The sequence below is a fragment of the Pantherophis guttatus genome, chromosome 5 (assembly GCF_059756535.1).
Source record: "Pantherophis guttatus breed Tessera chromosome 5, ASM5975653v1, whole genome shotgun sequence".
NCBI classification, from domain to species: domain Eukaryota; kingdom Metazoa; phylum Chordata; class Lepidosauria; order Squamata; family Colubridae; genus Pantherophis; species Pantherophis guttatus.
Genome location: NC_142067.1, coordinates 22,108,781 through 22,126,833, shown reverse-complemented (window position 1 = coordinate 22,126,833; position 18,053 = coordinate 22,108,781). Strand labels below are relative to the sequence as shown.

The window sequence follows — 18,053 nt, the reverse complement described above, 5'->3', positions numbered from 1 at the left end:
AATTAAAACACATTAAGTAATATTAATGATCTGTCTGTGATCAATCCCTCCCTCCCCCCACCCAGCAAATTCCACATTAAGGCTAAAAATATGGACTTGTTTATTCTGGTCAGTTGTGGCAAAGCTGACCTTGTTTATGGGTGTCCTTAATATTTTTGTGGACATAGTGCAAATCTGGATGCTTATTGCTCCTTGAATCCATCTTTATGCAACTACACAGGTAGACATACATACATACACACATACCTATATCTATCATACATATAGATAGATATACATATACATACTTTTATCCATATAGATATACATGTGTACATCTTTCTGCTACTAGATGTTGAACATACTGTCTTTTATCCCACTTCCTCATAAGATGATCAATTTACCGTCTAAATTTTAAGGATACAGTTGAAAAGTAATTTATATTTAAAGTCATCTTAAAAACTCTTTATCATTTTTCCAATGAAAGTGGTTTGACCATTAGAACAAGAGGTCTGTACAACTTGTAAACCATCAAGTTGAATACAGACCAGCATTAAGGCTTATCAGGTGCTTGACATGCCACCTATGTCTGCAGTCTCTGGCAGGCAATTTTATAAAGCTGTAGATGGGTTGCTCATGCGCTGCCAATGAGCTTTGATCTTGTTACTTAATACTGTATTGCATGTGCCTACTTTATAGATAAAGATGCAACTGATTCATTATTTCAATGTGAAGCAAAGGTTAAAAAAGATAACTGACAAGTGGTGATAAAAAATGTTATTACAAAATAGAATAAACTTCTTAAATAATTGACTCTGAGCAAAAATTAACAGTTCAATCCTGGTCATACTTATTAAAGAATAAGTTATTCTGGATTTCAAAGGGTTGATTCTTAGTTCAGTATTCAAGATACCATTCAAGCTATATGTATATAGTCTATAGGTTTAATTGTTCTGTAATTATGTTTGGTGTTTCTTGGGGTCAATCTAGGTGTCGGTTTGAAAGGATTGATCCTAGTCTAATTTTCTTAGCAATTCAAACTAAATTCAGAAAGTCTTACATTTGGTTATAATATGAACTGAAAATAGATTGATAATAGCCTTTTCATTTTAATGTCATGGAGAGCTCTCATTGACCCTAATACAATGAACATTTTTTGGTGCTAAACCAGCAATGAATAATGTACATATTAGGACATTCAGCAATGTCTTGGGAAAGGGTGGAGGTGGTTTAAAAAAAGGCAAGATGGCATCAAGGCATTACAAGAGACACATGCAAATTCAAAGATATACACAAAGGGGTAGAGTTTCTACTGTGCTGTCATGACCTCATCTTGACTTTTTTGAGGCCCTTCTTCCTTGTGGATGCTGCTTATGGCATTCACACCAATACAGCTAATAATTATATGGGACAGCTCTCCCAACAAACTAATCATAAATAGCTGCATCTTATCACATCTAAAAATTACCCAAGACTAGGTGTTGTAGATTAGCTAACACTATGGATACATTTGACACAAGCTTATTCCTAAAACAATAGTCCCATATTTGTTTTCCATTTCCCATAGTATGTATGTCTGTGTCTTCATAATTACAGCCTTGCACCATTGATTATTTTAGAAATGGCAGGAAAACATTTAACTCACTGACTTCAAGGGTAGAGATGGTTTAATACTTCAGCAGAACAAGTAGAAAATAAGAAATTGTTCTGACCTAAAATTGATCGTATGAATTCACTGCATTTTCTTGTCATCTTTCTTTCCAAAGGGCACCATACAACCAATTAAAAGAATATTTAATTCATCTTGAATATATTAACCATTTTTTCGGTATATTCGTAAGCACATACATCAAGATTTATTCCTAATTGATTGCTACTTCAGACCTGAAACTGCTTGCTGTTTGAGAAGACCTTCTTGTGGAAAGTCAGGGTATAAATATATGGTTCTGAGATTGCTTCAATAGCAATAGAAATAGCACTTAAGACTTATATACCACTTCACAGTGTTATACAGCACTCTCTGAGCAGTTTACAATGTCAGCATATTGCCCCCAACAATCTGGGTCCTCATTTTACCAACCTCGGAAGGATGGAAGGCTGAGTCAACCTTGAGCCCGGCAGGATTGAACTCCAGACTGTGGTCAGAGTTAGCCTGCAATATTGCATTCAAACCACTGCACTACAAGGGCTCCTAGTAGCTTCCAGTAGAACAACTGTCCTGCTTTTAACAGAGGTCGAGATGGATTTTGAGTACACAATGAGCAACTCTTTACTTTCTAGGAAATTATTTTGCACTGCAGCACAATCAATGCATATAGTATCCTCTTACAATTCCTTTAGGCTTGACTATAATGCAAAGCACACATTTCTTATGTATACTACTTTTTGCATCTAATTCTAATCCAGAATTTTTAACCATGTTTCATTAAACATCAATCAGTTTTGCAGCTGAAATATATATAATGATTTGTTTTCCAACTCCTCCATTTTTTTTCTGATTGCAAAAACAAAAACAAAAACCCAAAACAAACAAACAAAAAAGGCAGGATTCTGGTATATGACAAAGTATAATGAACAGAAGCCAGATCTTCTTGTAACTCAGCAGCAATATTAATTTTAGACTGAGGTTTGCTGCCCCCCAAAAATACATTTTCTTTATTTATTGGGGCCGTTCTGTATATTATACATTATGCATGTTATTCACTAATCTTTATTGTATGGCATGGTGTTATGTGCAAATCCTGCTACAGAGAACAAAAGAGCACTCCATTTTACACAGAATCCAGGCTATAACCAGAACCATGTTGAGCTGACTGTATTACTGTAGTCTAAACTCCCTACATTTCCTCTGCCAACTTTTATTGAAATGGTATGTACATGTAAGTGCATGAACTGCAGTCATTGTCAAGGTTTCTGCGGCCTCTGTTGATCTTAGGGCTTTATGACAAAGCCTCTCCTCTATGGGTAAGCCGAAATTATAGCTACTAACAAAAGATATGCTTGCACTCATTATGTTACACAATCCTCACTGATACACATTATGCAGTGCAGCCAGCACAATATGCTTTAAGAACATTTGAAACATAATTTAAGTATAGTACTTTCACCCACATTGTAATTCTCAATAGAAATGTACTCTTGTCATCTGCAAGAGTCCTATATGTATTATGATAGACCACAATGAAAGCATTTTTCCCATGAAAGATAATAACCCCCATGGAACTTGTGTAATTTCAGAGTAGATAATCAAGTGCACAATTAAACAAGTTTACAAGAGTGAGAGCCTTGTCTCTGGCCTTTGTTACTACTTGTGTGAGAGAACCTTAATTGGTACAAAAATATCCTAATAGACATTAGAATGTTTCTGATATTCTGCTTAAGTAAAAAAAAAAAAAAAAAACATACATATTTATGATGTAGCTTTGGTATTTATCTGCAGTAGGTTTAACAAGTAGAATATATCATATACCAACCCTTTGTTTTATTTCCTTGTGTTTTATATTCCACAATTGGGAAGTTTGTAGATTTAAGTTTGATAAGTTGCCTATCAAAGAGGAAATACTACAGACACAGAATTAAAGTTTTGAAGACCCAGTTTTATCTTTAATCCTCAGTAGGAGAGGGAGAGGAAAGGGGGAGATTTTAAGCTATGAAACAAGCAGTCAGAAGAGTAAGCACTCAAGAGTCATGAGTGGTGTGCATAATTTTACAATAATATGGGCACAAAAAATATTGTTGCCTTTAGTACATTAGGATCCCTAGATTCCTCCTTGCCTCCATGCATCTTTATGTTTGACTTGTATGACCGTCGTGGCGGTCTTTGCTGTTGAAATGTTTTCCAGAGCCTATAGCTTCCAATCTGCCTATCTGGCCTGTACATATGTCATTAAAAATAAACTCTATATAATAAATAAATATATAAAATAAATAAAATGTTGCCTTTGGATTTCTATAAATAAATTTAACTTTTTTTAAAAAAAAATCCTGTATTACTAAGAGGTCTTTACTTGAAATTCATTAAGGGGTGACTCTCAACTGAGCAGTCAAACTGAAAATAAGTCTCTTTTTTTTTCCTGTGTGGATTTTAGACAGACCATACCCTCCATGCCTTTACTTAAAAAAAAAAAAAATGCAGCGTACACTTGAGCAGGCCACCAGCCAAAATTCTTCATGAGTCAAAGTATGGCAGCTATGCTGATCTAGGATGAAGTATACAACAGACCAAAAAATTTAAAAGCGTGTCTATTTCCCAGCATGCATCAGGCCTTTCCCACCTTCCTTCCTTCCTTCATTCTTCAGCTTCTGCTTTCACTCTCAAACATTCTCACTCTTTCTTTCTTTCTCACTCAATAAATCAAGCGATGGGCATAGGCTTTCTTCCAGAAGACAAACCTTTTAAGTGCAGTACACCATCAGCAAGTTTCATCCAAGCCTCCATCATATATTATGCATGCGACATAGTTTGGCAACAGTGGAGCTGATGTGATGACACAGCTAATCAATTAAGAACCCACCGCATGAAACCTTTATAGTGGTTGTTGGTTTTTAAGGGCTCAAGTGAAGGAAATGTCTTTGTCAACTTTGGCTTAAAATATCCTTATATAGTTCAGGGACTTTCTCAGGGTCCACTGGCCTAGGTAAAAAATGCGTGAATTTCTGATGCCGTTTAGTCCTGGTCCCTTCTCTGGGAGTTCCATCTCTATTTAATGCGACATAATATCGTCTTCCAGTGTCCACATGCTTATATAGGTTTGATGAGTATGTGTTATACCAGTTCTCTTCAAATTGCTCTCTGAACACACACTCCTGGGTTAATTTATCCTGTAAATATAAGAGAGAGAAAAAAGTCATGAGTGGATTATTTTCCCACAAGGGTGTTGCATTTAGAACAAAGATGAATAAAAGTTTTATTTCCCCCTTTATTATTTTTAACTCAAAGTGATGAACACACTCAATACTCCTTTTTCCTCTGATTTTCCCCATAACAACAACCTTGTGAAGTTGAGTTGGGCTGCGAGTAACTAACCTAAATATTTTGTGCCTCCTATTGGTTTCTAATTCATTTATTTCTTAAGCATCTGAATCTTTGACCAGCTCATAGCTCTACATTATTACTATACTCTTTTCTCAGCTACTGCCCTTCAAATCTATTGGATTACAGCATTTCTCATTCAGCAATCTCCCAGGAAAAATCATATCTAAACGCCACCTGAGTGGGAAGGCTAAAGTATTAGGATGCATAATTAACTAGGTCTTCAGTAATTTCTAAATCCTAAACATTTAACAATAAAAACATCTTTTGCTTAAAAAAAATAGGATTGTCCAATTTGAACAGTGTTGCTACAATTATAAAGATATATATTAAAAAATGCTTAGAATATATTTCTGCCAGTGTTTTCCGAAGATATTTCCATGGTCATGTGGCCAGCATGACTATACACTGAGACGTATGGAACACTATTACCTTTCCACCAATATGGTATCTATTTTTCTACTCGCATTTGCATGCTTTTGAACTGCTAGGTAGGCAGGAGCTGGGGCAAGTAACGGGAGCTCACCAATTGCACAGCACTCCGGTCTTGAACCCAGGCTATCAGCTTTCCAGCTGACAACTCAGCGTCCTTAACTGCTGAGCCACCACACCCTTCGGAATAAAATAATAGGATAATATTATGATGCAATATTGTAACAGGGTGGGTTTCTGTTTACACATAGCATATAATCTAGTAGTTTGTAAAATAGCAAGTTGTAGGGCCACAACAGAGAATGAGGTGGCTGGATGGAGTCACTGAAGTAGTAGGCGTGAGCTTAAATGGACTCCAGAGGATGATAGAGGACAGGAAGGCCTGGAGGAACATTGTCCATGGGGTCGCGATGGGTCGGACATGACTTTGCAACTAACAACAGGGCCCTTAAACCAACACATTTATTGAGATATACTCTTTAAGAGGGGTTATATACCTTCAAGATTCTTGCTCCCTAAAGTTGGCTTAAAATAGATATTTTAAAAATCCATTGAATGACAATGAAAGAATAAGACAACACTTCTACATTCATTAAGTGTTAGATCTTAAGAACAACATGTAGCAACTAAAAGAAACCTCCACTATCAAGGAATTAAGAATGTAATGGGAAGAAAGGTTAATGAAGTGAAAAGAAGAAAACAAAATTAAAGTTACTCTTTAGCTCAAATGCTAATAATATGCTCCACATACAACTTCTTAAATGCAAGACCATGCTTTGCCAGATGACACATTCTCTGACACTACATTGGCTGCATACAATGAAAAACTTTTTAAAATAAAACTCAGTTACTGTACCACATCCCATCAAAAAATATCAAGTGGTTTCCAATACATTTCTATATGAAATGTACAGTGCAACACAATTATAATCCATATATTTTCTTTTCAGGACAGTTTCATTTATAGCAAATGTATAGCTTTGAGGTAATCTCAGATAGTTGTAATTATTTCAGTATCTATATATACTCCTTCAAGCTGGTCAAGAAGCTGCTTTGAATTTTGAATAAAAGAAAAGCAATGTAGAAATTTTATACATAAAATGATGAATAAAAATGTTTATATTGCATTGCAGATGGTGAACATATGGGCTTATCTGAAAGGGAAACATCCACTTATATTTCCCATAATGAATTCAAGAGCTGTTTAGGCAGTGATAGTTACAAGCTGAACATATTTAGTGAGAATGACTACACCATTCCCACCACACACAGAGATTATGTATTAAGAGGACTAGAGATTTCAATACTACAACCAAGTGGAAGATATCATTCTTCTCACACTCTACATATGAATTTCCTGAAAGTTACTTATTGAAGGAAGAGAGTTTTATTGAAACATATTTGGCCATAATAATTATTCTTATTATGGTCTTAAACTGCCCTTTTGGTAGTGGGAAATATCCTTCAAAGACCCAATGAAAGACAGATGTTCTCAGTTCCAGATATGACCTTATGGTGTACACAAATCTTTTCACACTGATTTTTATTGTGCTCTTAAATTTAAAGTACGTTTTTTTAGGGAGGATTTGCCATCCCATGTCTTTTTTCAACTTTTCCCCCCTCTGGCTTCCTAGCAAGCTTGGCTGACCTTGAAAGAAACTAAAGAGAGGTAGGCCTGGTTATTACTTGGATTGAAAACCACAAGGAAATCACAAAGCTGTAGGCTCAACTGGAAAATTAAAAAAAACACAGACAAAGGATATGGTAAACCTCTTCCACATTGTACCAAAAAAAAACCCCACCCTTCACTGTGATAGCCATGTAATCACCATTAGCTGAGTTTGAGTTTAGGATGTTTTACCTTTATGTTAAATTTACAAATACTGTAAATAATTTTCCATTGTTCCTGCAATTTTAACTACCAAAGTAGTTGTTCATATAATCAATTAATCATTGTAACCCTCACCATGGATTTCTCAAAACAGCCTTAATATCATATGCTATAAACAAACATACATATTAATCAGTATGGAGGGGGAAGATCCTTACAAAGGCTTAGAATGGATAAGCACTTTACCCATAGCGATTATTAGATCTACTTCAACCAAATTTTTTTAATAGAGAAAAAGAACCAACTCTGATGTTTCAACCTCATTGTGCAACATCAATTTTACTGTATTCTACAATAGGTAAGAGTTGAATATGTTCTAATAGCCTCCCACAGCTTATCTAAGAAGAAGAATGCAAGCAGCTTTGTAATCAATCTCTTCTTTTTATTTGCTGAATAGTCTTTAAATACAGCACTTGTTGTCTTAACGGTTCTTTGAACAATTTTTAAAATTACTTTGAGTTCTTTCAATTGTAAATCCAGATGCTGTATAGAAGTCAAATGCACTGGCAAGAAACTTAATGGTTTTTTTAATTCTTATTTTCTTCAGGCAAATTAGATCATATAGAGTTACACTGCAGAATGGTTTCTGATATTAAAAAGAGGCATGATATTAAATGCCTCTCAGTCTATTCTTGAGTCGGTTATTTATTTTTCCATACATATTTGATGCCATGATTTGAAAATAAGTTGAATCTGTAAGATAATTTATTTGTTCTTCTGAAAAACTTAAATTAATTATAAACACCAAAGGATAGTAGCAGGCTTCCATTTTGAAGAGAGAATTTGATTATTTCTATAAAGAATTATAACAGAATACACAACAGAATGGTCTATGATAAGACATAGCATCAGATGAAGAGGTTAGTTCATGATTATCCAATCTTTTGACTTGCCTGGGCCACATTGAGGGAACAAGAATTGTCTTGGGCTACATATAAAATATATAGTATAGTTACTGTATAAAGATAAAAATAATTTATTTATTTATTTTTTATTATGGAGCCACATTACCAGCTATCCAGAGCCACATATGGCCCACAGGTTGGACATGCCTAGGTTAGTTTACATATGTCATAATAAATATGGGATATAACCATAATAAAGGTTTACAAAATTAAAACTTAGGAAAAAAATACCTTTGAATTCCATGTTTTGCTTTCTATCTTTTAAACATTTTGTCAGTTCCCAAACAATCAGGGGTGCTATTCAGCAGGTTCTGACAGGTTGTGGAGAACCGATAGTGGAAATTTTGAGTAGTTCAGAGAACCAGCAAATATCACCTCTGGCTGGCCCCCGAGTGGGGTGGGAATGGAAATTTTGCCATATCCTTCCCCCAGAAGTGGGGAGGTAATGGGGATTTTGCAGTATCCTTCCCCTGGAGTGGGGTGGGAATGGAGATTTTGCAATATCCATCTCCGCCACACCCACCAAGCCACGCCCACAGAACCGGTAGTAAAAAAAAATTAATTCCACCACTGCAAACAATATTAGAATTATATAATAATCACACAGGGTACAATATTTTTAAAAATTATTTGCAGCCAAATAAATGTTTTGTTCCAAAGAATCCCTACTTGCCCTATCACCAATGAGCTGCACCACTGTGCCCCTCCCTAATTCTCCCTATACTGCGGAAGCACTACAGTAGTGGGAAATTAGATGGTAGACGTTGGATGATTGCTATTTCTCTATGGACACAACATTTTGCTTCAGTCAGTCCAAGGACAATATCTCCCACGTTGACAATTGAATTAATTTTTTTTAATACTATGAATGGCCAGAATATGGATATTCCTAAAGGTGTATTAATCAATATGCTATATAATAGAAATTAATGCAATCTATTTAGATTATGCAGCAAGACAACGTTCTTTCTTTAAAGACATATGATAGCCTCTGGGTTTTATGAGCTAGACAACCACATAATCAAGTCAAAGACTTTAGTTCACAAATACAGAATCACTCAGCAGAATAAATAGCCTGAGAGTGGCTGATCCTATTTTTAATTAAATGAACTAATACAATCTAAGAAAACCTTTCATCCCATTAATGCCATTAGCATCTAAACTGGAAGAAAATCTATCACAAGAACTATTCTTTTAAACTTCTTCCTGTTTTAAAAACCATCATTACAGCATCAAGATTATTATGCTGGACAAGCAATTTAATGCCTACAGTGAAAGACATTGAAATATATATAAATTCACATACACACACACCACAGATACATACAAACATATATACACAATCACGTATAAAACATTTGAGTAATAATTTTATTAACTGCATAACCATGGAACAAATATATTCACTGCATATAGATAAATAAATCCAAATTAGCAATAGTTTGAAATAAGGAATGATATATTTCAGTCCATCCGAATGAATTTCAGCTGGATGAAAAACAAAAATACATAACCACATATCAATAATTAGTATCTCCAATTAAAAGTAGGTCAATTAAAGGTATCTTTGAAAATTGTCTTTGAGTAGGAATAAAAAAGAAAGTCCAGCACAATTAATTACTAAGTATATATACATATGCATCAGAGGTATATCAAAAAGCATGTCCTAGAACAGGGGTATTAAACTCAAGGCCCACGGGCTGGATCTGGCCCAAGAGATGCTTAGATCTGGCCCGCGAGGCCGCCTGGAAACAGCGAAGGACTGGTCTTCAGTGCCACTGCCAGCAAAAATGGAGCAGCCCTCTCGAGCTCTGTTTTCACTGGCAGAGGGTTGCAGGAAGCCGTTGCAGCTGAAAACAGAGCTCGGGAGTCCGTTTACTTTGGCAGAGCGCTTGGGCCACCACAGGACCCCCCAACACAAGTGATGTTGAGCTGGCCACACTCACCCTGAAAATGCTCCCCCAGTAGGTCAAACACAACCCTGATGCGGTCCTCAATGAAATCAAGTTTGACACCCGTCTTAGAAGAAGGATAGCCAGGCCAAGCTCCATATCACTAAGTGTTGTATCTTTTTATTCTTGATGAATGTATTTTATTCTCATGTACACTGAGAATATATGCACTAAAGACAAAATCCTTGTGTGTCCAATCACACTTGGCCAATAAAGAATTCTATTCTATTCTATTCTATTCTATTCTATTCTATTCTATTCTATTCTATTCTATTCTATTCTATTCTATTCTATTCGCATCTGAACAAAGGGACATCTGCAGGAATGGTGAATTGGTGGCTTCACCTGTGCAGCTAAAGCCCACACCCTTTTTCATAGGCATTGCACAACTGACACTTTTTTAAAAGGCAAGGCCTCCATATGGCTGTGGATGCTAACTTGACTTTTCTGATCCTCCTATAGATCCTTCCCCACCCCATAAGAGCACCTTTGTGGGAACTTCACAATCCCCTTCCAGTTGCTGAAATCTGGCAGTAACCATTTTGCACTCTTTATTATTACAGATGGGACAATCACAATTGTCTGATTCCAAAGTCTGCTCTAGTATATCTTCTCCATGCCCATTTCTTGGCTACTTCAGATGCCGCCAGCCATGAGATACAAGCTGGATTCCCTGGGTATTTATTGGTAGCACTAGCATTCGTCTGCAATCAGGGACATGGATCACTTATGATCAATTTCTCCCCCCTTTTCTTTTCTTTAGAGAGAACCTTGGTAGGTCTGATGATTAGTTAGAGAAGTGAACTCACCTCACTCCATATTAAGAAGCATGATTAATGAGTGTTTTCCCATTACGAAGAGATGCTTGGTGGAAAAGGATATGAAGCCAGGGATCACATGATCACAAGTCAGGTGCTTGGCAATCAGCTCACGGTTACAACTTGTGACTGGCCTCAGACCACATGATCATGATTTGCCAGTTGAATTTTTTTGGGCAAAAAAAAACCCGGCAAAAAAAATCCATTAGGGAAGCTGGGATTTGCTTAACAAGCTTGTGATTCACTTAATGACCACCATAAAAATTGTTGTAAAATCAGGTTTGACTCAATGACTTATGACAGAAATTATGACCCCAATTGTGGCTGTAAGTTCAGGACTACCTGTACCGCCAAGCCAGATATCCCCCACCTTAGACTTGTGCCTTACATTTTTCTGCCTGATGCAAAACTTCACATTTCTATTGTTAAATTCCATCCTGTTCATATCAGTGCATAAGTGAAGCTTATCTAGGTCTCTAGATTCCCTCCCCCACCTCAAAAGTATTAACTATCTCTTCCAGCTCTGTGTCATCTGCAAATAACTCTGTCAGTGTCCTGTCATATTTAAGTGGTAGTCACTAGAATATTAAAATAACCTACTTTTAAGGTCATATATTTACTGAGGCTGTTCTATACTCACCCAGAATGATTCAGCAAATCTTTTGAAAAAGGTGTGAAAAGAGAAACTAGATACTATAGACACCACAGAACTGCAGATTTTACAGGTTGCAGTTCAGGGGTGGGTTCTACCTTTACCTTTACTACCGGTTTGTATCGGGCGCGCAAGCTCTTCTGCTCATGCGCAGATCACCTATGATGACGTCCAGGTCAGTGGGCGGAGCATCCTGCCGGTTTTACTACCAGTTCTTGTTAGAATAGTCACATCAAGGCCAAGTTACACTGAAGTTGAACAATTTCAAAAATACAGTAAAACTTCAATAATACAGAGACTTAAACCTCTCTGAGAAATAGCATGTATAATACTTTTTTTCAACATGGCCATGAAAGATTGTAAGTAAAGTAAAGAAGAGAGGGCTATCATCTAACTCTAGTATTAACCGGGGAAGGCATTTTATCTTGTTCCCATCAACTTTGCCTCATCTACTGAGAAGGATAATACCTACCCATCTCTCCAGTGTAGAGATTTGTATAGCATTATCTTGCTAGATTTACTAAATAAGGAGAGAATTTCCTATGAAACAGAAATGTTTGGAATTTTTCATGTTGATATATAATTCATACTATATAGGCTATTATTAATCAGTCTATATCAACTTAATTTTAATAGTGTGAAGTTCTAAATTGACAAAAGATACTATAAATATGTAGCACTAATCTAACATTAACATTTTTATTTATTCTTATAAGTCTCTGCTTATAAATCTCTTTTCTATTTCTTTATTATTTTGTTTTGTTTCTTTTCCTTGTGTTCTTAAATGTCTATTAAGATAAATAAATTTTAAAATAATTATTTTTTGTTTAATTTACTCTTAAGTGAAAAAAAAACTAAGACAGATATGGAAGGTAAGTTAACCTGCATTACATTTTAATAAGAGTATAATTCCAAGGTAGTGGTTAAAGGCAAAAGGCTAGAAATTGGGAGAGTGACTTCTAGATCCACCTTAGACACAAAGCCAGGTGGGTGACTTTAAGCCACTCGCTCTCTCTTAACCATAGGAAGAAGATAGTGACAAATTACTTATGAAATCTTATCAAGAAAACTATATAAAATGTTGAAGTTTTAAAACTATTTAAATTTTCAACCATTAGGAATTGAATAACAATTTGGTATTGTTTGATACAATTTGACACAGTTCTCCAAAATGTTAATGCAATTTTCAAATGAAAAGCTTTGTGTAGTGAGAAAGTGCTCATATAAATACTGGTATGTATAAATGTAGTAACAATATTAATTGGGACCAAAAACTCCAATCTTTAAGCAATATGGTTATTAGTAAAAAAAAAACCCGTATGATCATGCTGTTTAGGATCCACAGTTCCAGCAATCGTTAAGCAAGGACCATACGTGTTGTTTAAGCAAGGACTTCATGTGATTGCGACTTCCAATTTCCTGCCAGCTTTCTCACTGACTTTGCTTGTGGGAAGTCAGCAAGAAACGTCACAATCTCTAGTCACTTGCTCATGAGACACCGCAATGGCCCTAAGTTTGAGGGGTGACTATCCCTCATTCATAGTGTCATAACTTTGAACAGTCACTGAACCAGCAGTACTTAAATGAAGATCACGTGTGCTGATAAAAATAATGTTCATGGTAATTTTCCAAAGTTTGTATGTAAAAGATGCTTTATTGCACATAAATATGTGTTAAAAATACTCATATTGGCTTTTCATACATATTCTGAGCAAAAATGCATCCAAAATAAGGAAAATAAAGAAGTGTATAAATGGTATTTTCTGTTTTGGATATATCTGGAAACAGGCTCTAATGGTATCTGGGAGATGGGGTGAAGAGATTATGTTTAGAAATGGTCAAATAGCCCATAGCTGGATATTGAGTGGAGAAAGGGAAAGAGATTCAGAAGGGACCCTTCTCCAGTTTGTTGAGCTATAAAGGAGACATGCAATATTCTGTTATTATAGCTTTACAATAAAGTAGAATTAGCTTATCTGATCATATTTTCTGTCTGGTCTATCTGGTAAGGCTTAAAAAAACAGGCAGTGAAGCCACAATTGGGATTGGATCTCAGCTGCTGATTGAAGCAATCTTTAAGTTGAGGTGCCCACATGACTTCTCCTCTCAGTATTCCTGGTTGTGATAATTAAAGTGATCTCACAGGTCTGAGCAGAGTTCCAGATAAGGAAAGGGGGATCCTCATGGGGGCTGGGGGAGAACTTGGGAAGCTACATTTAGGAGCTGAAAATCCTCCATGCTGAAATCCAACCAGGATTTTCAACTGAGTGAAGAGAACTCACTTGTGTCCTGCACCAGGCCTTCCAGGGCCTCCCCTACTTGCCTGAGGCACCCCACACACCTTACATTACTGCCTTACCATCTCTTCCGTCTCTATCTTATTTCAGCTCCCTCTTGTCTAAGTGAGTTGGCTGAAAGCCAACATAATTCCAGACCATCATTAAACAAATTTGAAGAATACTGGCACAGGAAGAGATAATATAGTCCTTAAAATTACATGTGATCAGTATCTTCTCATCTGCATTTTATAACAAATTATTTTTTAAAATCGGTTTCGTGCAGAGAGTATTACAATCGTCTGCCTGAGACAAAGCTTTTCCTTCTTCAAATGCATGACAGTATGGAAAGGTCTTAAGATTTGTGACTTGTTTAAGGCTTCTTGAAATTTAATGCTGGCTAATCTAGTAACTGTCAACAATTAATTTTCAGAATTGCCTTGCCCTAAGAAAAATCCATACCTATTTAGTAAATTATGCACAGGAGCTAAGCAGAAATGTGGATGGAAAACACAGGCCGGCAATGTTGGTAGCTTCATACCCTCTACCAATTTTAATCTTGGCCAGTAAATCAAGACTGTACACCTAATTTTAGATATCATCAAACAGAAAGTCATCTCCAATTTAAGAATGACTGTTGATGCATTGCCTGGAAGCAAAAATAAGGTTCTGGGAAAGATATTTGAACTGTTTTCACAGTTGAGCATTTCCAACAGCTATATTTAAAATAGCTACTTCTTCAAATAAGGTACTCTTTACTATCTAGTGATGCTGCATTGGTTTTGACCCATAGCACCCTCTTTTGGGCTGCAGATTCTCTTAATGTCTTTTAAGACCTTGGTGCAAAGAAAAAGCAAGTAAAAGATCCATGTGTAATGTTCTAGTTTTACCTCCATGCATCTCCCATATTTAAACAGACAATATACCAAGAACTCTTGCAGACCCCCCAGGCTTTCTGTTTTCCACTTCCTGTCAAGTCAGTTTAAAACTCACCCAAGATTGATCTGAATTGTCTTCATTATTTGCAGCTTTATTCTTATATTAAAATGGTTTAGACATCATCATATCTCTACATTTTCAAGTCTGGAGTTCAGAGAGAACACATCCTTTATTGTCTTGTTCATTTGTTTTCCTCCCATCCTTGACTCAGCAGGAAAGTACATCTGTATATGAAAAGGGACTGCCTCACAGCCTACATTATCAACAATCAGGCCAGTTAATGTTGCTACCAATACACAATTTAAGTCAGGGTGGTTTCAGGGCAGTGACTGGTAGGTTGCTTGCTATCTTTAATCTGTCATCCATTAGCGATGGGCAGGAAAAGTAGCCACCAACTGATGAACATGGCTCATCATAATTTTCTGCCTTATTTACCTTGTAAAATCATATTAAAGCAACATCCCCTCATCAACCAATCTTCAGGTGTGCTGGGACTACAATGGCTATAACTGATACAGAATTCCTAGCATTTCTAATACCAGGGAGGAAAATGCTATTTTAAAGTCATAATTATAGTGAGCTGGAGTTGCTTTCTGCAAGTTTTAGTTTAACAATCATCTCTATTCATGCAACAACACGAAAAAACCAATATCCATAGAACTAAAAACTAGGCTAGCAACAGTTACCTGCTTTATTTATCAGTTCAGGAATAACTAAATTTAAAGACATCAATGCTTTGCTGCATGTTTCTCTCACATGCATATTCATCTTCTGTATAGTTAATTTCAACTTGGATGACGTTTTTTGTCAATTATTTAATAATTTGTATGCATTCAATTTTTAACTGAACTGGCGAGTGAAGATATCAGAGAATAGGCCATCTTGCTAGAAATCACATTAGACTTTCCTGAGCCCAGAATTTTTTAGCACTCAGGCTCTGAATAGCAACATATATTGCAATTACTGCACCATTTCTCAAAGCTAGAATGGCAGGTAGGAGAAAGTGTCATTTTTTTTTTAGATCAGTGATCATATAATACACACACACATACACAAACACACACAATCTGATCCCACCCTGCAATTCCTCATTAAATAGCCTTCAGGATTTTCTTGAAGACCAAAGCAAACACTTCAACGTAGATCCAGTGTTTATGAATCAAATAGAAAATCATATTTAATAATCATATGAAATGCAAGAAAAGGATCAGAAAGGTGGGAAAAATCAATCAAATAAAAATAAATCTACTGCTATTCTAATTTCTATCACTTACCCCCAAATGCTTGGTGAGGAAGTTAAGTTTCTGGCTCTATTTATATCCTCCACCATCAAGGTACTCTCTGACTGTCACACTGTAGGTATTTGAGAATAGTCAGGTTTGTAACTTACAAGCAAAACTAAGTCAAGCAGATTTATTTTTAGAGCCTTTGTCCCATAAACTATGTATGTGTGGAGCTACCAATGATGTGGATAGCATGCGTTATTTCAATCCCTACCATGCTTGGTGGACATGTGAAGGGCAATTCATCTAAAGAATCCTTAAGGTAAAGATAAAGGTTCCCCTTGCACATATTTGCTAGTTGTTCCCAACTCTAGGGGGCGGTGCTCATCTCCGTTTCAAAGGCGAAGAGGCAGTACTGTACGAAGACGTCTTCGTGGTCCTATGGACAGCATGACTAAACACCAAAGGCACATGGAACACTGTTACCTTCCCACCAAAGGTGGTCCCTATTTTTCTACTTGCATTTTTTACGTGCTTTCGAATGGACACTTCCCACCCCCAAAGTCACCTCTCCACCTCTCAAGTGGGGATGCACTTTTATTAACCCTGGGCCTTTTTGTCATAGCAGAACCAGGAAATCAACTTTCCTGAATATGTACTTTTACATTCTGCCTTACCTTGACCTGAATTAAATTGCTCATGTATAAATTCTGTCACGGGTGCCTAATAAGATACTGGCAACATTTTTATTGTGCTGTAATACAGTTGCTGATCTGTGAAAAGGCCATTTCTTGTTCAGATCATTCTTTTGCCACTAATTTAAGAATTCCTTAATAGGGACGCAGTGGCTCAGTGGCTAAGATGATGAGCTTGTCGATCGAAAGGTTGGCAGTTCAGCGGTTCTAACCCTAGTGCCGCGTAACAGTGTGAGCTCCCATTACTTGTCCCAGCTTCTGCCAACCTAGCAGTTTCATCTCACATTACCTTCAATATCTAAAAAGATGAATTTGACAAATATCTGGTAATAAAAGTTGATGCTCTGAGATCAAAGAGACTTGTTATTGCTTGGTAACTCATTTGGCTTCATAGCATCTTTTCTGAACCTCAGACTCTAACAAAAAAAAAAACACCTTGTGGGATATTCTGTAAACACAGTACTGCAGGCTATAGTATTCAGTATAGTGTGTAAATACAATCCAAGTTACTATGAACTATAACTGTTAAAATATGGTGCCGCTGAAACTCTACAAGAGAGACTTAAAAACATTGCTATCAAAGCTACAACCTGATCATCACTTTTCTGTCCTGTTAAGGCTTCATAATATACGGAAATCTAGGTTTCATAATACAGTGAACAAATGAAATCTGTCAAACGCTTCCCAAAGACAATCCAAGGCCCGGGATTTGGAATTCTGCTCTTAAATAGAGAATAAAAGGATTAAGTCCTTATTACACAAAAAGGCTCCAATTCGGTCCTGTTTCCAAATGCGTGCATGCTTGCTAGTGTAGGAAGTTAGCACCCACCCCTCTCCTGGAAGAGTGAAATATTTTAGGAAATATGAAAAAGGCAGAATATTATATTTCCCTGGGATAAGCATGTTTTGAAGCAGCTCCCATCTTCCTGCCCCCCCCACCCTTTGTCAATGGGCCATTAAGGCCTGGGCCAGTCTATTCTACATAACAAAGATCTACCTCCTTCAGGCAGAGCCATAGTAGGAATTGCCAAAGATCCAACAAGGATTAGCCCTCTACACAATAGCAGCAGAAACTCACCACATGTGACCTGGGAAGCACATGTGACCATCAGCCAGCAAGGCCCCCACCCCCTGGGAGTCTGACAACCAATCAGGATACTCTTTTGTGGCCCCAAGAAATGCAGAGCCAGAGAGAGCATAAAAACCCGAGGATTTACTGTATCTGCCCTTTTCTGTTCAGGAACTCAAGCCATGTGATC

The 18,053-nt window shown here is 36.6% G+C and overlaps 1 protein-coding gene across 1 annotated transcript in view; it reads right to left on the bottom strand.

Moving 5' to 3' along the window:
* Positions 1-3,554: 3,554 nt before the first annotated feature.
* The window catches only part of FGF9 (fibroblast growth factor 9), a 46,318-nt gene continuing 31,819 nt past the window's right edge, over positions 3,555-18,053 (bottom strand). Inside the window, exon 3 of the mRNA XM_034410256.3 lies at positions 3,555-4,800. Within this exon, the coding sequence (XP_034266147.1) occupies positions 4,555-4,800 (246 nt within the window). The 3' untranslated portion in view covers positions 3,555-4,554. The remainder of the gene's footprint in view (positions 4,801-18,053) is intronic.